This window comes from Heteronotia binoei, chromosome 1 (genome assembly GCF_032191835.1).
Source record: "Heteronotia binoei isolate CCM8104 ecotype False Entrance Well chromosome 1, APGP_CSIRO_Hbin_v1, whole genome shotgun sequence".
Classification (NCBI taxonomy): Eukaryota; Metazoa; Chordata; class Lepidosauria; order Squamata; family Gekkonidae; genus Heteronotia; species Heteronotia binoei.
In genome coordinates this window covers 21,363,075-21,383,950 of record NC_083223.1, presented here as the reverse complement: position 1 = coordinate 21,383,950, position 20,876 = coordinate 21,363,075, and the positions used below count along the sequence as shown (strand labels likewise).

Here is a 20,876-nt window from a genome sequence, read left to right as displayed (position 1 = left end):
TCTCGGTCTTCTTCAGGGTACCAAAGGCTATCCCGGTCCAAAAGGCGACGATGGAGAGATTGGAGACCCAGGAGACGAAGTAAGTGGATAACTTTCCAGAAGCCAAATGCTCTCCATAAGGCAATGTAATCCATGCCTTTTATGTCCACTTTGCCAGCTATTATGTTAAAAACAGTCCAGATTCTCTAGTAAAATCAGAGCCTTGGCTTCCTTTACATATGTTATGCTATAAAAAGAAGTGGAAGGAATGGAGAAATGTGGTCACTGTATCAATAACAGCATGGCTGGAAATGAGTTCAAGGTGCTGATGAATGCCACCACTTCAAAATGCCAGAAAAATAAGAGATGGCAGCTTTGGAAGTGAGGGTAGGTGTTGGGAGAATGGCGCTTCCTCAGGAGAAGGTTTTGGGGGAAATTCAGGATCAGTCCCTATGTCCATTTCTTGGCTTATCACGTTTTACATCCAGGGCTTTTTTTGTAGCAGGAACTCCTTTGCATATTAGGCCACACACCCCTGATGTAGCCAATCCTCTAAGAGCTTACAGGGCTCTTAGTGCAGGGCCTACTGTGAACTCCAGGAGAACTGGCTACATCAGGACTGGCTACCTCATGCAGCTCAAAATAAAAGGTTTTTTTTCCTTCCAGGATGGCACAAGTACTGTCCAAGGCATAAAAGGAGCCAAGGGGTACAGAGGTCCAGAAGGTCCACCGGTAAGTAACAGAGTTTTAGAACATCATTCTGCCTTAGACTATGGGTTGCACAAAAGAACTTCGAAGACCCTTCGAGACAACATTGTGATAGTGTAAGATGGGTAATAGCAAGGTATCTCATAGTCTTATCAAGAAAGATTTGGGGCTATTATGGGTAACTGGACCACAGTTGAGAGCAGAATGGTTGCCATTGTCCTTATGTGCTAAAGCAACAAATTTTCCAACCCTTGGGAGGAAATAGTGTTAAACAGGGATCATTTTGTAGAAAAATAGATAGTGGGGCTCATTAGCATAACTCATTAGCATATGCCAGCCCCCCCCCACCAGCCAAAAGCAAGTCGACACAAGAAAGGAGAGCCCCGGGCAAGTGAGCCCTGCTTGGGCTGGTTAGAGATCCAGTCAGCCTCACTCACCTGGGGCTCTCCTTGGCCGCCGCGTGCCCCTCCCCTGCAGTCAAAAGGCCAGCAAGCCACCCACTGCCCAAAATCATGTAAGTGGAGAAGGGGTGGCGTGGGCTTCTCCAGGGGTTCATGAGGGCTGCTGGGGGTGTGACAAAGCTCCTGGTGGTTGACTGGCTGCCCGCTCTCCTAATCCATGGATTGTTATACAGCTATAGTTATTCAATGGACAAGGTAGGTGGGGAGGAAGAGGGGGAGCCGTCAGAAAGGCTCAGGAGCTGTGGTCTTGTGAGCTCCTGCTGAATTCAAGGCCTGGTGCTGTAAGACATAACGTGGAGTACTATGGTGGTAGAAAGTGCCATCAAGTTGCAGGTGACTTACAGTTACCCCTTGGGGGTTTTCAAGGCAAAAATTTTCATTGCCTGCCTCTGCAGAGCAGCCGGGGACTTCCTTGGTGGCCTCCCATCCAAGTACTAACCAGAACTGAACCTGGTAGAAGTCAAGTTGCACCTTTAAGACCATTTATTCAGAATGTAAGTTTTCGTGTGCTAGAAGCACACTTCATCAAGTGCAACTTGACTCCTACATTGTTCTATTGCTTCAGACCCAACATGGCTGCCCACTTGGATCAGAACTGAACCTGTTTACCTTCCAAGACCTAATGAGATCCGGCTAGCCTGGGCCATTCAGGTCAGGACATGACCAGTTTAGGGCATCACACCCACATTTATGCTGGCAAAGATTCCGATCTTCCTAGCTCCTTAATAGCACAAGATCACTGTTGAGTACAGAGAGTATTGTTCATGTGAGAACTGAATAAATAAGTGAACTGGACAGGAGTTTCTCTGTCTTTGGAGAAAAAGAACAATATTTTAAATAAACGTGTTGGCAACTGTAGTTCAGGTCAGTGAAGCTGACATCTGGGACCTTCAGAAACCAGTGGAAACTTACTGAGTTTTAGTGGAATTTGCTTCTGGGGATTTTATCTTTTGCTAACTCACATCTAGTCCATGCCCAGCTCCACACAGCTATTTTTAAAGACTCTGGACACGATGCAGCTGAATAATAACTAAAACAAATGGGATTAAAATTAATGACAACATTATATTGTTTTCGTGGCTTGGTTTAACTGGATTAGGGCCATGGCCTCATCAAAACAATATGAGCCAGCAACATAACAAACAGGCTTCTTCCTACCAGACTTCCTCCTCACAGCACTCAGACTGAGCTGAAAGGTGTATGAAAACCAATCAGGGCCAGTGCCACGGTTTTTGGCCCCCGCCCCCACACCTGTGGCCACGAGAGTGAGCGTAGTAGTGGCAGGGCAGTGCAGCAAGGGAGGGCAGACTCCAAGCACACCTGACGCCCCTGCTCAGCCTTCTTAGGTCTGTGCTTCTGTCAGACCCAGGAACGCTGAGAGGGGGTGGCGTGTGTGCTCAGAGGCACTCAGAGCCTGCCCTCCCTTGCAACAGAAGCAAGGGGGCAGGCTCCGAGCACACCCGCTGCCACACTGCCCTCAGTGCCCCTTCCCTGCTGCCACCCACCTGCCCGCAGCACTCCTGGTAGGTGGTGAGATGGAGAAGGGCAGCAAGGGTGAGTGCAGCAGCAGAGGGGAAGGGGTACCAGGGCAGGGAGGGGGTGCCCGCTGTCAAACTTTGCGGACAGGTGGTGCCCTAGGCAGCCGCCTATACTAGGATGTGCCAGCCCTAAAGCCAGTCCTCCAACATCATGGGACTAGAGAGATGAATACCCCCTAGAACTCACACACACACACCCCTTCTCCTCAGTAGTCCTGTAGGCAGCGCCAATATTAAAAAGAACTGACTGCCTTGAAGACTACTACTTTTTTCATGGTGCTTTCCCAGGCTATGGCACACTTCATGAGCCTTTAAGGCATCGCAGGAAATAAGAACATAAGAACATAAGAGAAGCCATGTTAGATCAGGCCAATGGCCCATCCAGTCCAACACTCTGTGTCACACAGTGGCCAAAAAAAAAAAATTATACACACACACACTGTGGCTAATAGCCAGTGATGGACCTCTGCTCCATATTTTTATCTAACCCCCTCTTGAAGGTGGCTATGCTTGTGGCCGCCACCACCTCCTGTGGCAGTGAATTCCACAAATGTTTCCCACACACACACACACGCAATCAACTCACATGGCTTTCTCTCTGGAATTTGCTAGTAAGATTCTCTTATCCTACATTTTTGTTTTCTAGGGACCACCGGGACCTGCCGGCCCTCCAGGACCAGATGTAAGTCAACTGCTTCTCCATCTTTGTACTACAAATCCTTACACCAAGCAACTTTTTAAAATGGAGCATAGGGGAGTCGTCAGAGCAAAATGGGACAGAAGTTCACTGTAGTACTTCATGAACAGTAGCTCATCTGACAAAGACCCAGGGCTTTTTATGTAGCAGGAACTCCTTTGCATATTAGGCTATACCTCCCCTGATGTAGCCAATCCTCTAAGAGCTTACAGGGCTCTTAGTACAGGGCCTAGTGTAAACTCTTGGAGGATTGGCTACATCAGTGGGGTGTGGCCTTATATGCAAATGAGTTCCTGCTTGCCTTTTTCTACAAAAATAAGCCCTGGCCTGAAAGCCTTGTGTTGTTGAACTGGACTGAAGGTGAAGGAGTTCCCAGTTGTTTGAGCATTTCCTCACAGCCCCTCTCCCCACCAGCCTAAGCAAACCAAATTTGCTATATGCTGTGAGCTTGCAGAATTCTGCTTGCAGAATGACAAACTGGCTGGCTGGCCATTGTGAAGAATTCCACTAATTGGAGACAGAAAATGGTCTTGCGTTTCCAAAATTTAAATGAAGCTGATGTTTCTTCCTTTCCATCCTCCCCGCAGGAATGTGAAATTTTAGATATCATCATGAAAATGTGTTGTAAGTATTGGCTCCTTGTAGCATGAACCAGCACACCATTGACCATCTGTCTTGCATGCTTTAGATTTCCATTTTGGCTGTGTGTTAAAAGGGCATTGCCCTTGACTGAAGAATGCCCAACTTTCTAGAGTGGAGGAGTTGAGAAGTTTTTCAGCTTGGACGGATAAGAATGCAGAAATGCAAAGCTCCAGCCTAGCCTACTAGTCACTTCTTCAAATGCCATCAACATGTCAGGAATTTTATAAAGCACTTGGGAGGTGGATGACTGAATGGATAGTCGATAGATGTTAAGTACTTGTGTCCAGTGTTCCCTCTAAGCTGAGTTAGCACGAGCTAGCTCACAGATTTTTAGGCTTCAGCTCACACATTTTTGTCTTAGCTCAGGAAGGATGACCCCAGAGCACAATAATTTATGCAGTAGCTCATAACTTTAATGTCAGTAGCTCACAATTTTAATACCAGTAGCTCACAAGGTAGAATTTTTGCTCATAAGACTCTGCAGCTTAGAGGGAACATTGCTTGTGTCGGAGTTGAGAGACTTATTGGTGACTTTATGAAGCCTGCACATGTCCTGACCCCACTGATGGACCTCCTGATGGCACCTGGATTTTTTTTTTGGCCACTGTGTGACACAGAGTGTTGGACTGGATGGGCCATTGGCCTGATCCAACATGGCTTCTCTTATGTTCTTATGTTCACTGCTATTTCAGGGGTACAGTTGGTAGTCAATGTTCCCTCTAAGCTGTGGAGTCTTGTGAGCAAAAATTCTACTTTGTCAGCTACTGGCATTAAAGTTGTGAGCGAATGATTTCACCACTGCATAAATTAGTTTGTTCTGGGGCCATCCTTCCTGAGCTAAGACAAAAATGTGTGAGCCGGAGGTTAAAAAACTGAGCTGGCTCACACTAACTCAGCTTAGAGGGAACATTGTTGGTAGTGTATTCATTTTGGAACCTCTTTTGACATATTGTTGTCCACCAAGTTCTGGCTTTCATTTCCAAGATGTGGAATGATTTTAGGATACACCAAGATACATCAGAGCAAACACACAGCTACAGAGCTAACTTGGGATGACCTTTGAACTATTGCTCCGTTTAGCCCAACATAGAGCTGTGAGGAAAAAACAAAATAGCCTCATTTAAGGTATCTTCAGCTCCTAAGAACATGGATATTGCTGCCTTGGCCCCCTAGTTCACAATCTCAGGCTTATTAGGTAGTTGTCTTCCTTTATGTTTTGAAAGTAACAGATGTTTCTGCCTGCTATTGGATGTCAGCCAAGCAAACACTCCTTAAATTCTATAAACCATCAACTATATTATAAGAAAACTGATTTGTGGCGCTTGGCAGGGGTGGAATTCTAGCAGGAGCTCGTTTGCATATTAGGCCACACACCCCTGATGTAGCCAATCCTCCAAGAGCTTACAAAAAAGAGCCTTGTAAGCTGTTGGAGGATTGGCTGCATCAGGGGTGTTTGGCTTAATATGCAAAGGAGCTCCTGTTAGAATTCCACCCCTGGTGCTTGGGAAAGGTATTTTCTGTTCCTGTTGCCTGCACGCCATTTTCTGCAGACATAGTTGGATTAATTTTGGCAAGTATTGTAATGGAGGTCAGCCAGAGATAACATTGGTGCTGTTTACACACTGCCTTTTTCTTAGGGTTCCCTCTTTCTGTTCTGCAAATAATAACATAGTGAAGGACCCAAGAGGCATTTTCAACAGTACCTAGTGTGAGAGGTTAATTACAGTTCAATTTGTCCTCTTGAGCAAATCAGATCTTCATGTAGACACTTAATTGCAGAAGTCTTTAGATTTACAATCCCTCTCTGAAACATTGACACTAAAAATATTGTATTTTTTTCCTTCCTTTCTCCCAGCATGCTGTGGTGAGTGTCACTTGTGCAAATTTATTTTATTTATGTAATTAATTCATTTGTACTCTGCCTTTCTCCCCAATGGGGACACAAACTGGCTTCCATCATTCTCCTTGCCTCCATTTGCCTCCATATGAGCCCCAAAGAGCATTGCGGTCGGCTGGAAAAAACCAGCTGACCGTCCCTGGGCCAAGGGAGGCCAGATTGAAGGCCACCCGAGATAGGGCCTTCTCTATTGCTGCTCCACTGCAGTGGAATCAACTCCCGGTAGAGGTGCGGGCCCTGCGGAGTTTGGAACAGTTCCGCAGGGCCTGTAAGACCCACCTCTATAAACTAGCCTTCAACCAATGATAAACTAGGAAATGCCTCTAAAAAATTGCTCTTGGTTACTGAATTTTATGGAATTATTGAAGATCGAATGTTTTAGCACCATTGTAATTTGTAAATTTTAACTTGTAATTTGTCTTAACTTGGATTTTATTTGCAATTTATGTAATCTGATGTATAATGTATTTTATGTTGTAAGCCGCCCTGAGCCTGCTTTGGCGGGGAGGGCGGGATAGAAATTAAAAGTTATTATTATTATTATTATTATTATTTTATCCTCACAACAACCCTGTGAGGTGACTAGCCCAAGGTCACCCAGTGAGCTTCCATGGCCCAACTGTGAATTTGAACCTGGTTCTCTCAGCTCCTGGTCTGACACAAGGCTACCCCACACTGGCTCTCATTCTTGACCAATGTAGTTTCGTTTTCATGAGAGCATCCTCTTGCTGGGCACAGACTTTCTCCTCATCGCTGTTGCTACTATGATGCTGCCTGATGTTACTGCCTTTAGGATCCAGCACTAAGGGCCATCTGTTACCATGACCCACCATCATTTTAAATCAGTGCCCATGTGGATGCATCCAGTTGCCCTCCAGAGCTACACAGCCTTGTCATCCCTGGGAACTTGTCTTTAAGTGGTACTAGGGCTGCCATTCCCAGGTGGGGGCAGGGGATCCCCCCATTTGGAGGCCCTCCCCCTCACTTCAGGGTCATCTGAAAGGGGGGGGATGTCTGCTGGGCGCTTCATTATTCCCTATGGAGACCAATTCCCATAGGATATAATGGAGAATTATGTTTTACCAATTTATTGATAGCATATGGTTACAGAACTTAATTTCCCTTCGTTGCTTCAATACTAACCCATATGACTTTTCAATCCCCCCTCCCTCCAATATAGACTTCCCCGAGGTTATAGATTCTAATTCAAAACTAAAGATACATCTGACTAATCAAAATTATATATATATTTTCCCCCCCTTCTTGCTTCTTCGTTTTTTTTCCCCCCAATATTACTAAAAAATTGTCCAATGTCTTCTTACATTCGACTCTTTCTCTATGTATTCTTTAAACTTCCTCCACTCTTTTTTAAATATCTCCAAATCATAGTCTCTTAATGTTCTAGTTAATTTATCCATTTCACTCCACGATAGAACTTTCATAGTCCAATCCCATTTATCCGGTATTTTTTCTTGCTTCCAAAGCTGCTCATACAATGTCCTAGCAGCTGATAGCAGGTACCAAATTAGAGTCCTATCTTCCTTTTATTCTTCCCATAATACATATACGCGTGCCAGCCGAATTTATTTCTGTGAGCTTCTAACCATAAAGGTTTTTTATCTAACAGCATTATCCAATCTTTAATCCAGGATATAATGGAGAATTGATCCGTGGGTATCTGGGGCTCGGGGGGGGGGGGCTGTTTGTTGAGGTAGAGGCACCAAATTCAGCATACCATCCAGTGCCTATCCTCAAAACACCCTCCAAGTTTCAAAAGAGCCCGCAAAGTAGGTGCCCTTATCCTTCATTATTTCCAATGGAGGGAAGCCATTTAAAAAGGTGTGCGGTCCCTTTAAATGTGATGGCCGGTCCCTTTAAATGTGATGACGTTCAATTGTGCTTGTCACACTCTTGCTCCTGGCTCCACCCCCAACATCTCCTGGCTCCACCCCCAAAGTCCCCAGATATATCTTGAATTGGACTTGGTAACCCTACTGGGAATACATTAGGAGAGCTGATTCTTGCCTTGGTTAGAATGAGATATTTGGAATAAGATCCATCTTGGTAACTTGAAAACAGGGTTGCCAGCTCTGGGTTGGGAAATAGCTGGAGATTTTTTGGGGGGTGGGGGGTACAGCCTGGGGTGGGCAGGGTTTGGGGATGGGATGGATCTCAGCCGGGCTTATTATGTAGAAAAAGCCCAGCAGGAGCTCCCTCTTGCCTTCCCCAGTATGCTCGCCACAGCGGGCATGCTGGGGAAGTTTGAAGCCATTGGGGAGGCATCTTTACATGCACCTTCCCCAGCGTACCAGCCGGACCCCTGGCCAGCCCAGGCGGAGCTCCCCTCCTGTGTGCGCCTGCCCAAAAAAGCCCTGGATCTCAGCAGGGTACAGTGCACAGTCTACGCTCCAGAGCAGCCATTTTCTCCATGGAATTGATCTCTACTTGCCTGGAGATTAGTTATGATAGTGGGAGAACTCCCAAGTCCTTCCAGGAGGTTAGCAGCTCTCCTCAGAGGGTGGTGCAAAATGGAATGTATTTAAGGTTTGTTGATCACCCACTATTGTTGCTGCCTCTCCCACTTAATAACATCTGGCTGTGTGGTGACTAAAGTCTTACAAAAGTCACAAAGGCCCCGGTTGTTTTTCCTTTAAAGTTTCACCCAAATGTCCTTGGGGGGTTACAGTTGAGCCCTAATTTGAAGAGGACTTAAAATCCTCTCATCTTAATGATTGTTTCACTCTTCTGTTGCCACCTTCTGCCAGTGGGTGAAGCCTTTTTTAAAAAACCATTTACCCCTCTCCCTAAAAAAAGCCGCACACCTCATTAAATCAATTTAAAAAACAGAGCTAAATCTACATGAAAGATTGAAAAGTAACCATTAAAACATTGGTTAGGAACGGGGGGGCCTTCCTAACCAATGTTTTAATGGTTATTTTTCTATCTTCCGTGTAGATTTAGCTCTGTTTTTAATTGTTTTAATGAGGTGTGTGTCTTTTTTTAGGGAGAGGGGTTAATGGTTTTTAAAATTTGATTTTATTGTGTATGTTTTAATTTGTTAGCCACTTTGGTGGCCTTTGGGAGGGCAGAAAGGCGGGGTATGCATAACAAATTGTCATGCATGTGAAACGCTAATGTGGAAACTTAACCCCAAGGCCCCTTTTCAGGCATTGTGTTAAATTCTGCACATGGAAAGTCTAACAGTGGTGCAGCACACCTTCCAAACTGACAAAACATAGTTTGCATTTGGGGGACGGAGTAGAATCAGAATCCACCATCTGAAGGGGATTTACAGACTAGGGTTAGTGCTTAGGGTTGCCAAGTCCAACCCCAGAAATATCTGGGGACTTTGGGGGTAGAGCCAGGAGACTTTGAGGGTGGAGCCAGGAGACACTGGGGTGGAGCTAGGGGGGAGGGGGGAAACGGCGCCGGGGACCGTGACGAGCTGCCCCGCAGCTGCCGCCTCTTCTCCGCTCGCCGTGGCTGCTCCTCCGAGATGGGCTCAGCCGGAGCCCATCTCGGAGGAGCAGCCACGGCGAGCAGAGAAGAGGCGGCAGCGGCGTGGTGGCCTCGCTCACTCCGCCTCTGGGGTAGAAGCGGAGGGAGGGTGGAGGCGGGCCGGGGGCGTGGCGAGCCGCAAGTCCGGGTCCTAGAAGGGCCCGGATTCGCGGCTCGCCATGCTCCTGGCCTGCTTCACCCTCCCCTTCTCTGGTTTTGCCTGCTCCTCCGAGATGGGCTCAGCCTGGGCCCATCTTGGAGGAGCAGCTGCAGTGGGCGGGGAGGGGGTGGCAGCGGCGCCCAGGATCGGGCGGCTCACCATGCTCACCGGCGCTGTTTTCCCCCCTCCCCCCGCTTCCGTTTTTTGGGGGAGCGGGGGAAGAGGGTGGAAACCCTGGGGTCCCCCGCCAGGGCGGGAGGGTTGGGAAGCCTATTAGTGCTACAAACAATTTTACATGATCTGACTTGACAAAGCAAAGGTTTTGGATCCAGAAAGGGTTTCTGTCTATGAAGCAAGACTTCTCTGCTCTCCCCACCACCACTGAAGCCCAAAATACCTGCCACATGGGGGGCAGAACAGCAGGAGGGGGCACCAGAAAAAAATCACCCTTCCTGCATCAGAAACCCTCCGTAGGACCCAAGCCATAAGATAGCTGTTACTCCCCTTTTAGGCACCTCACTGCACCTGGGTGAGCTGCTCTGAAACAAAGTTTGCCTGTCCATTTAGAAGCTTAAACTCTGTTTAGTACAAGTTGTGATTTGGCACAATGTCTGAACTGAGTCTTAGATCAGCAAGAAGAGTGAAATATTTTAACTAGTAGTGCCACCTCCACTGTTAGCTTCAGGATCTGAGAGAAACCGAGGTTTTCCCAGACCCATTTCTGTATATGTTGCTTTGTTTCAGAATGCAAGTGTGGCCCTGTCGACGTTCTCTTTGTTCTGGACAGTTCCGAGAGTATTGGCCTGCAGAACTTCCAGATTGCTAAGGATTTCATTATAAAGGTCATCGACAGGCTCAGTGGCGATGAACACGTGAGGGTAAGGCCTGCGGCCAATCACATCTCACAGTTACTCTGTCCGTCCCAGGAAAAGATTTTGCCTGGCCCTTCAGGTTGACGAATGGCCTGAAACAGAAATTGTCTTCCCAGATAATCCATATAATCTAAAAAAATAGCTACCAGGCCCAGTCTGGGCCAAAACATTATGGCACTCCAGGCTCTACTAACCATCTTTGGTTTGGTCAGATACAGTAACGTGTCAGTTTCTGAGTGTCATCTAACATTTCTTCAACAGTTTGACCCCGGAGAGTCACGTGTCGGTGTTGTGCAGTACAGCCATGACAAGACGCAGGAGCTGGTGGCCATGGGAGACGCCAACATCAACAGTATCGGAGAACTTAAGGAGTAAGTTTAGATCTCGAGCCCATAACTCAGAGAGGAACCTTTACTCTCCACTGCCCGAGCAATGCCAGTGTGTAATGTTGGAACCTCTGAGAGCCAGTTTGGTGTAGTGGTTAAGTGCACAGACTCTTATCTGGGAGAAACGGGTTTGATTCCCCACTCCTCCACTTGCACCTGCTGGAATGGACTTGGGTTAGCCATAGCTCTCGTAGGAGTTGTCCTTGAAAGGGCAGCTGCTGTGAGAGCTCTCAGCCCCACCCACTTCATAGGGTGTCAGTTGTGGGGGGAGAAGATATAGGAGATTGTAAGCCGCTCTGAGTCTCTGATTCAAAGAGAAGAGTGGGGTATAAATCTGCAGCCTTCTTCTTTTTCTTCTTCTTCCTGCTGAAAGTCTTCCTGCTAAATGCCCTTGATTCAAAACCATGCCCAAGTAAGATGCCTCAGTAACCCAGCAGAACCCTGATGTCATAAAATAGTTTTGTCAGTTATGGAGGGCCGGCCCTAGACGAACTGCCGCCCTAGGCAGCAGTGCCATGGCTCCACCCCCAAGCCCAACTGGCGAGCCGGGCAGCTCCGCCCCCAAGCCTAGAGGCCAGGGATGGGAAGAGCCTGTGGCTTCAGGGCTCTTTTTGAGCCAGACCACTTGCGTTCCAGCTCAAAAAAAGTCCTGGTCATGTGGGAGGGTCCAATTTGGGTGCCTAATTTGCCTAGTGATAGGGCCAGCCCTGCAGTTATGTTTTGATGGCAGACCTGCAAGTTTCTGCAAGGAAAACACTCCATGCTGCCTGGGGGGAGGTAAGAGAAAAGCCACAAAGGAAGGGACTAGGAGTTCAGCCCCACTGTCTTTTTCCGGAGAGAAGCTTTACTTCAAAGAATTGGCTCTGAACCTTGCTGCTCTTTGGCCTGTAGGGCTGTAAAGAACTTGCACTGGATCGCTGGTGGCACATATACAGGGGAGGCCCTGGAGTTCACCAAGGACCAGTTGCTGCGACGTTTTTCCTCTGAGAACCGAGTGGCCATCGTTATCACAGATGGACGGTCTGACACCCTTCGAGACCCAGTACCACTGAACGCTCTTTGTGAAGTCAACACCCAGGTGAGACGAACAGGCAGGTGGCAGGGGAGGGGAAAAAGGAAGGCAAGTGGATAGGTGTGGGGCCGGCCCGTCCATTAGGCAGTCCTAGGCAGCTGCCTAGGGTGTGGCCCTGGGGGGTCGTCAATTTGGCCCTCCCTTCCCCCTCGCCTCCTTGGTGAGGAAAATAGGCAAGCACAGCAGCACAGCTCCTGCGCCTCAGAGTGCGGACGCCGCCCAGCCACTGTCACTCAGCCTCCCGGGTCCAAAAGCTTCCAAACGTACCCGGGAGGCTGAGTAATGGTGGGCAGACAACATGGGTGCTCTGAGGCCTAGGAGCTGTGCTGCCACCGTGGTGCTCGCCCTAGCAAGGAGCAAGGGTGGGGAGAGGAAGGGTGCAGGGGGTGGGGCCTCAGGCACCAGACGCCATGAAGCCACCCTTGGGTAGGTGAATGGGGAGAGGTGACACGCCAGTGTGCCTTTTGAGGCAGCACATTTGTGTGTGTGTGTGTGAAATGCTGTTGAGTTGCAATTGATTCATGGTGACAGTGTAGGGCTTAAAAGGTAAGAGGTGGTTTGCCATTGCCTGCCTCTGCATAGCAACCCTGGACTTCCTTAGTGGTCTCCTGCTAGAATTCCACCCCTGCCTGCAATAACCTACTGCTTACCACCTTCCACTGTGAAAATTGCCCATTTATACTCACTCTCTGTTTCCTGATAATTAATCAGTATTTAATCCACAAGAGGACTTGTCCTGTTATCCTGTGACTGCTCAGTTTACTTAGTTTTTGATGAGGAACTTTATCAAAAGCTTTCTGAAAGTCTTGGTAAAACACTTCTACTGGGTTACCCTTATCCACATGTTTGTTCACGCCCTCAAAGAATTCTAAAACTGAGACATGATCTTCCCCTACAGAACCCATGCTGAGTCTTCCTCAATAGCTTTTATTCATCAGGATGCCTACTAATTCTCTTTTTAATAGATTCCACCAATTTTTCTAGTGTCGATTTTAGACTGACCAACCTATAATTTCCTGGATCTCCTCTGGAACCTTTTTTAAAGATGGGGAGCTGCATGAATGAAGAAAGATTTTAGTGATAGATTGTATATTTTTGTCAGAAGATCCACAGATTTGCATATTTTTGTCAGGAGAAAGGTGCCGCCTGAACTTTTCTTGGCACCCACAAAGTGTTTTTAGGGAGTGGGTGTTGTGGGGGCGGGGGGGAGGCTCTTGCCCTAAAAGGATTCTGATTGGCTCTGGAGACCTGATTGATCGTGAAGATTAAAATAACATTGTTTTAGCAGTGGCTGCCTCCACAGTGTTCTCCCTCATACCTCTTTCCCAATGTATTTCTTAAATTACTCCTCTTCTTCTCTGCATTTGAGCTTCCTCTGTGTATGTGTTTGTGGTTCTGTCCTGTGACAGCCATTTTGTGGTTGGCACCTGCTGTGGCGGCCATTTTGTGGTTGCACCCATCACCATGTCAGAATTCCAAAGCTACCCACGGTCTAAAAAATGTTGGGGACCCCAATGTTGATTTTTACAATAATGAACCTTTGTTGCACTGCAGGTATATCCCTTGGGTATTGGTGATATTTTCTACTCTCCTCCAAACCCTGAGCAATTATCAAGTATTTCCTGTAATGGGTTATCTATTCTGCGAGAAAACTATGCAGAGCTTCTGGATGACAGTTTCCTGCACAACATTACCTCTTATATCTGCAAAGGTGAGTGAGATGTCTCTGGATAGTAGCCTTGGGGGTCAGCGGTCATCTGTTTCTAGGCAGATACCCAAGGAAGTGGCAAATCAGAGGAAGTTGAAGGAGGGCTCCTTAGATTGGAGGAAGGGTTCAGACTTGAACCCAAAGGAAAGGTGGGGTATAAATATTTTAATTAAGAACTACATAAACTTTATTCAGTGGAGATCTGCCTCATTATAATTATAATTTTCATCTTATTGTAAGGGGTTTCTTTGGGAGGGGGTCCTTTACAGAAAAGTGAGCTACCAATGCTAAAATATCTTGAAAAGGCCTCCTATCTGGCATCTGCACAAAAGGTCGTTTATAATGTTGGAGGTGCCAGAAAACAACCAGAGTTGGTTATCTCCGCAGGTTTATTTTGTTTTATTTATTTATTTATTTATTTATTTATTTATTTATTTATTTATTTATTTATTTATTTATTTATTTATTATTTATTTATTTTATTTAGAATTTATATCCCGCCCTTCCCACAAGTGGCTCAGGGCGGCTTCCAACAGTAAATCCAGCATAAAAATTAAACAATATTTAAATATGAAAGAATAAAACATTTAAAACAGATAAAACCTTAAAAATTAATAAATATTCTAAATATAAAAGAGGAATATTTAGATTTATATCCTGCCCTCCCTGCCAAAGCAGACTCAGGGCGGCTTACATGTTCATGTATAAAAATACATTAAGACATAAAAAACATAGAATCATAAAAATATTAAAACATTTCAAGTGCTATTGATCTTTCGATGGTCATCCATTTGATAAAATGGAGCAAGTTTGGTGTAGTGGTTAAGTGTGTGGACTCTTATCTGGGAGAACCAGGTTTGATTCCCCACTCCTCCACTTGCACCTGCTAGCATGGCCTTGGGTCAGCCATAGCTCTGGCAGAGGTTGTCCTTGAAAGGGGCAGCTGCTGTGAGAGCCCTCTCAGCCCCACCCACCTCACAGGGTGTCTGTTGTGGGGGAGGAAGGTAAAGGAGATTGTGAGCTGCTCTGAGACTCTTCGGAGTGGAGGGCGGGATATAAATCCAATATCTTCTTCTTCTTCTTCTAAAATGGATAGCTGTTTATTCTGTTTTATATTAAGTTTTACTAGTCTGCTGTTCCAGCTGGATGTTTTATATCAAAACAGGTTCATGCTAGAGGTGGTCCAGATGATTCCGACGTCTGTTGTTTAGAAGAGACTTGTAGATGCCAAGCAGTCTTACGGTTTGCTGCCCTAAGGATTTTTAGAACACCGGGAGCTGTATGAGAGTCATCTGTTGATGCCCGAAGGTTGCCTGTAAAGCAAACAAAATGATCTAATGCAATCTTGTTTTTCATTGGTTTACAGACAAGAAGTGCCCAGACTACACCTGCCCAAGTGAGTATTCTTTCCAAAGCTGTCCTCGTGCCTTTCATCTTCAAGTAGGGCTGGCAACTGGGGGACAGACAGTTACCAGTAACAAAGAGAGGCCTAGGCACACCTGAAGTGAAATCACATCACCAGTGACATGGGGACCAGTGTTCCCTTTAAGCTGAGTTAGTGTGAGCTAGCTCACAGTTTTTGAGCCTCCAGCTCACACATTTTTATCTCAGGAAGGATGGCCCCAGAGCAAGCTAATTTATGCAGTAGCCAAATTGCTCACTCACAACTTTAATGCAAGTAGCTCACAAATTAGAATTTTTGTTCACAAGACTCCACAGCTTAGAGGGAGCATTGATGGGGACACTCTGGTATTCAGGCAAAAACTATATGGCAGAAGTTATTTTTACTATAAGGTTTTGCCCATATACCAGAGTGTCCCTGCTTTGAGAGCCAGTTTGTTGTAGCGGTTAAGTGTGTGGATGCTTATCAGGGAGAACCAGGTTTGATTCCCCACTCTTCCACATATACCTGCTGATGTGACCTTGAGCCAGTCACAAGTTCTCACAGAGCTGTTCTTTCCAGGAGCAGTTTCTGCTAGAACTCTCTCAGCTCCATCTACCTAACAGGCTGTCTGTTGTGGGGAGGGGATGGGAAAGGAGGTGGTAAGCCACTCTTCCTTCAGGTAGTGAAGGGCGGGGTATAAATCCAATAACTTTTTCCTCCTCCTCCTCCTCTTCTTCTTCTCCTCCTCCTCCTCCTCCACTTGCAGCTGCTGAAATGTCCTCAGGTCAGCCACAGCTCTCGCAGTGCTGTCCTTGAAAGGGCAGCTTCTGTGAGAGCTCTCTCAGCCCCACCTACCTCACAGCATGTCTGTTGTGGGGAAGGAAGGTAAAGAAGTTTGTAGGCTGCTCTGAGATTCAGAGTGAAGAGTGGGGTATAAATCCAGTTTCTTCTTCTTCTTCTTGCAATGTGATGTCACTTCTGGTGTGCACCAGAAGTGATGTTGCCACATTGCCCACAAGGCAGACGTAGGCTACTTTTGCTGCCAGTAAGTCTCCCATCAGGCAGCTGATCAGCACCGGGGAGGAGGGGCTCTGGAGGAGGGGCCTGGCCAGCCTGTCTTCCAGCCTGAAGCTGCCTTGTACAGGACTGTCTCTGATTTGCTGTGCTCCTGAACACCGGGAGTTCAGTCAGGGAAGGAAAGGAGTGTAGTGGAAGGCTACGGGAAGCAAGAGCTTTTTGTCAGTAGGCCTAAACTTTGCCAGAGTTTGGGTCATCTCATTTAAGGCCCATCAGCCTCTGAATTTCAGAGCTGCCCCTAGTCTTTGCTATCTTCTCTTGCTTTTTTTTTTTGGTCACTCTTGTGTTTTCCACCCAACGTACATACATTGTTTGTGCAACACAGCCTGGATCTGATGCTCCTCCACTTCAAAATGAAGTGTACCTGGTTTTGCAGAGCCTGAATGACAACTTTCTTGTATTGCCCCCAGCATGTGCATCTGAGAACCTTGCTACAGAAATATCGTTTGAGTAAGAAAGCAAGGCGGCTTCAGTGCTGGACCAATATCGCCCCATCCTTTTCAGACTCCTGTCTCTAGGGTTGCCAAGTCCAATTAAAGAAATACCTGGGGACTTTGGGGGTGGAGCCAGTAGCAAGGTTGTGACAAGCATAATTCAACTCCAAAGGGAGTCCTGGCCATCACATTTAAAGGGACTGCACACCTTTAACTGCCTTCCCTCCACTGGAAATAATGAAGGATAGGGGCACCTTCTTTGGGGGCTCATAGAATCTAGTCCAATCTTTTTGAAACTTGGAGGGTGTTTTGAAGAGAGGTAGTGGGTGCTATGCTGAAAATTTGGTGCATCTACCTCAAAAAACAGCTCCCCAAAGCCCCAGATACCCACAGATCAATTCACCATTATACCCTATGGGAATCAGTCTCCATTGGGAATAATGGAGTGCCCAGCAGACATTTCCCTCCCCCTGCCCGCTTTCTGAAGACCCTGAAGTGGGGAGAGGGTCTCCAAACTGGGGGATCCCCTGCCCCCACCTGGGCATTGGCAACCCCACGTGTCTCCCTTTTCTCTGTCCTGAACTGTTTGTTCTGATGTGTATTTTGGGACCAAATATCTATGCCCCTGTGCATTGTGACCAACAAAAGAAAGTTTCTTCCCTCCCTTCCTCCAGTATTTCTAATAGGTATAGAATAACTACAGCTGACTTTAAGAGCCAATATCTCTTCTCTTTTTAGTCTCCTTTGATGGCGCAGCCGACATCACACTCCTAGTGGATAGTTCTACCAGCGTCGGGAGCCGTAACTTCAACACCACCAAGAAATTTGTGAAGCGCCTGGCTGAGCGGTTCCTGACAGCAGCCAAACCTGCGGAGGACACGGTGCGCGTTTCAGTTGTCCAGTACAGCGGCAAAGCTCAGCAGAAACTGGAGGCACAGTTCGAGCACAACTACACCGTGATCGCTGAGGCCATCGACAGCATGCAATTTATGAACGACGCCACAGACGTGAATGCCGCTCTCGGCTACGTCACCAACCTCTACCGGCAGTCTTCCCGCTCTGGGGCGAAGAAGAGGGTGTTGATTTTCTCCGACGGCAACTCCCAAGGCATCACCGGACGCGCCATTGAGAGGGCAGTTCAGGAAGCTCAGCAGGCAGGCATTGAGATCTACGTACTGGTGGTTGGCACTCAAGCCAACGAGCCCAATATACGCGTCCTTGTGACTGGGAAGACCACTGAGTACGACGTGGCATATGGGGAAAGCCACCTTTTCCAAGTGCCTGATTACAACTCGTTGCTGAGAGGCGTCTTCTATCAAACTGTTTCCAGGAGAATAGCTGTAAACTGAGTCAGTGGAATGTAAAGAAGTAGGATATATAGATTCTAAGGGTTTTTTTAAAAAAAAAAATTTAAAAGTTAGCACTCAACAGAACCCATATTTTTTATAAAAAGCCTGCCCATGCCTCTGCTTTTGAGCTGCACCACGCCCTTCCTTGTCCATTTCATTTTCCCATGAATTTTTATACTCTACGAGGGGCGAAATGCTGGTCCGCTTATTCTTGCACCCTCTTTTCAACTGGGGTAAGCTCAGTTGAGAAAACTCAAGAATCTTAAAAATGCACTACCCTTTATTCCTAAGATGGAGAGCGCATTTCACATGGATACTAGGACCCTCTTTGCAGAATAAAAGATCCTTTATGTTACTGACACCAGTAACTTTTTTTTTTAAAGTTTGCTATTATTTTATTTTATTTTCATAATGAGAAAATCTGTTGCCTGGGCTACCCAGCTCCAGAAAATTTGCTTGGCCCCTTAAGGACAAGGAAGCGGTTCCTGGAATACCTGCTGCTCTTCAGGGTAAGAGTAGCTGTGACTAAAATCGTATCCTTGTGTACACCCTCCAGTTCAAAGCAAGCTATTTTAAAACCATTTAACCAAACAGTTTCAATACAAACCAAAGTTTAGTTCAGGGGTCCCCAACCTCTTTGAGCCTGTGGGCACTTTTAACATTCTAGAACAGTGTGTTAGGCACAGCCACAGAACGGCTGCCACAAAATGGCTGCTACGGGAGGCAGAGTCAGCCACAAGATGGCTGCCCCAGCCTACCTCCAGTCACACAGTGAAGATCCTTGTGCTGTGGTGACTACAGCAGTGCTTTGAAAAATCTGCCAATCAAAACTCCAGTGGCCAGTCAGAAGCTTCGCTGGGCAAATGTCCCCTCTGGCCCCACCCTTTTTCTAAAAACACTTGACAGGCACCTGGAAAGGTTTTGTTATTGAGCACGTATTCTTCTTACAGCTGATATATCAGAGGCCCTGAAAAGCAATCTTCCTGTTAGCGTTATCTGAATTGTTTGAAATAAAATCTTAGGGGAGCCTGGGACTGGCTTCCGAGAGCCACATCCTGTCCAATGTGAGAGTCCCTGCTGGTGCTAACCCTCCCTCCCCATAGCCTGAGGTTTACATAATATGTTTGCACAGACATTCCTGGGGGAAAAACATGTCAGAATTGGGGAACGGTTTGGACCATCAAATTCAGTGTTTCCAATGGTGCTCTTGCTATGAAATCAATGGACACAATTTTCAGTATGATGGCTTTTGCTGTTTTGTAATCAAGATCCATTTTACCACTTTATTTTATTTTCTGCCTGTGTGTGTGTTTTACTGTCCAATGTTCATGTCCAGGTTTCGATCAAATAAATGGTTTTCCACAATTTTTGGCGGGAGGGAAAATCGACTTTGTCTCAGGGTAGCTAACAAGGAAAAATGTTTCCCGACAGGTGGGAAGAACCATTCGCTGGAAACGTGCCTTTTCACAACACCTAAGACACTACAGTAGTGTTAATAAGACTTAAGGGGGGAGGGGTTCTCTCAAAGGGCAGTTCTTCAGGTTTACCTCATGGCCTTACCAGGTGCATGCTGGGAGTCTTGTGTCCAGAGCTTATAACCAAAACCTTCATTTTCAAGCATACGAGGGCCTTGTCTGAATTGGGAGGATTAAGCCCTCCCACCAGTCCCCTGATTTGAAAAAGTCACGAGGAGCTGCCACTAATAATCTGTTCTGGTAGGGTTGCCAACCTGCAGGTGGGGCCTGGAGATCTGGAATTACAATTGATCTCCAGACTAAAGAGATCAGTTTCCCTGGAGGAACATGGCTGTTGTGGAGAGTGGCCTCTATAATGTTCTACTTTGCTGAGAGCCCTCCCCAAGCCCCACCTTCTCCTGGTTCCACTCCCAAAACGTCAGGAATTTCCCAACCCAGAGTTGGCAACCTTATTTCTTCTGACCAAACCACATGAATAAAAAGAGCATTTGCACATTCAGTGGTTTTCCTATGACGTTATGATACATAACGTTTGGTGTAGTGGTTAAGTGTGCGGACTCTTATCTGGGAGAACCGGGTTTGATTCTCCACTCCTCCACTTGCACCTGCTGGAATGGCCTTGGGTCAGCCATAGCTCTGGCAGAGGTTGTCCTTGAAAGGGCAGCTGCTGTTAAGAATCCTCTCAGCCCCACCCACCTCACAGGTTGTCTGTTGTGGGGGAGGAAGATAAAGGAGATTGTGAGCCACTCTGAGACTCTTCGGAGTGGAGGGCGGGATATAAATCCAATATCTTCTTCTTCTTCTGTCAGAAACTGTTTGCTCTAGCCATTCTTTTCAATTTTTAAAGAAAGCAAATTTTGTCTTCTGTAAATTAAAGGAAGAAATCCCATTGATCCAGATGTATGTTTTGGTTTTTAAATTGCTCTTTTACACTTCACATTGCTAGCTCCAGCACATTTTGTGCCTTGTCCCGTGAAAATGTTGCTCTTTTCCCCAGTCTTAAAGTTGGAGCTCTGAAGAGAAGCTGGTGGAGCACAAAATGCTTTTTTAAAAAGTTGCAGTTCTCACTTTGGCCCTCAAACTCTCACTGGGATTATAAAACACACACAGATTAGGGGTTCTCCAACTCCTTTTTCTTTTCTTTTTTCACCATCGTAATATATAAAGCACATTATGTACATATATACAAAATAGATGAAAATTAAACATAAAAAGGGTGCGGTATTTCCGATATAAAACTATCACATACAACTTGAATACCTTTTAATTTATCCAAATTCCCAATAATTTATTCTACACTAAAATTAGCTCTTAATTGGTATGAGTCTCTTAAGATGTATCATCTTTTGCATTTACAAATCCATTGATAAAACAAATTCCAGTTACACATTCCCTGCCTTCCCAGTCTTATCAGATTCTCCAACTCCTATGGGTTCTGTGCAAATATGTCAGTGATTTATCCAGGCCTCATTTGGGGCAAGAGCTCATAGGAGCGGAGCTCTGGAACTTCTAAATTATATTGTGCTCTCTTTCTTCCTC

At 46.3% G+C, this 20,876-nt stretch overlaps 1 protein-coding gene across 1 annotated transcript in view; it reads left to right on the top strand.

Annotated features, from left to right (window-relative positions):
* The window catches only part of COL6A1 (collagen type VI alpha 1 chain), a 73,912-nt gene extending 53,682 nt beyond the window's left edge, over positions 1-20,230 (top strand). The window contains exons 25-36 of the mRNA XM_060232387.1: positions 17-79; positions 646-711; positions 3,333-3,368; positions 3,971-4,007; positions 5,881-5,889; positions 10,325-10,458; positions 10,714-10,823; positions 11,730-11,916; positions 13,465-13,621; positions 14,985-15,014; positions 17,252-19,872; positions 20,147-20,230. Coding sequence (XP_060088370.1) covers positions 17-79; positions 646-711; positions 3,333-3,368; positions 3,971-4,007; positions 5,881-5,889; positions 10,325-10,458; positions 10,714-10,823; positions 11,730-11,916; positions 13,465-13,621; positions 14,985-15,014; positions 17,252-17,862 — 1,440 coding nt within the window. The 3' untranslated portion in view covers positions 17,863-19,872; positions 20,147-20,230. The remainder of the gene's footprint in view (positions 1-16; positions 80-645; positions 712-3,332; positions 3,369-3,970; positions 4,008-5,880; positions 5,890-10,324; positions 10,459-10,713; positions 10,824-11,729; positions 11,917-13,464; positions 13,622-14,984; positions 15,015-17,251; positions 19,873-20,146) is intronic.
* The last annotated feature ends 646 nt before the right edge of the window (positions 20,231-20,876 follow it).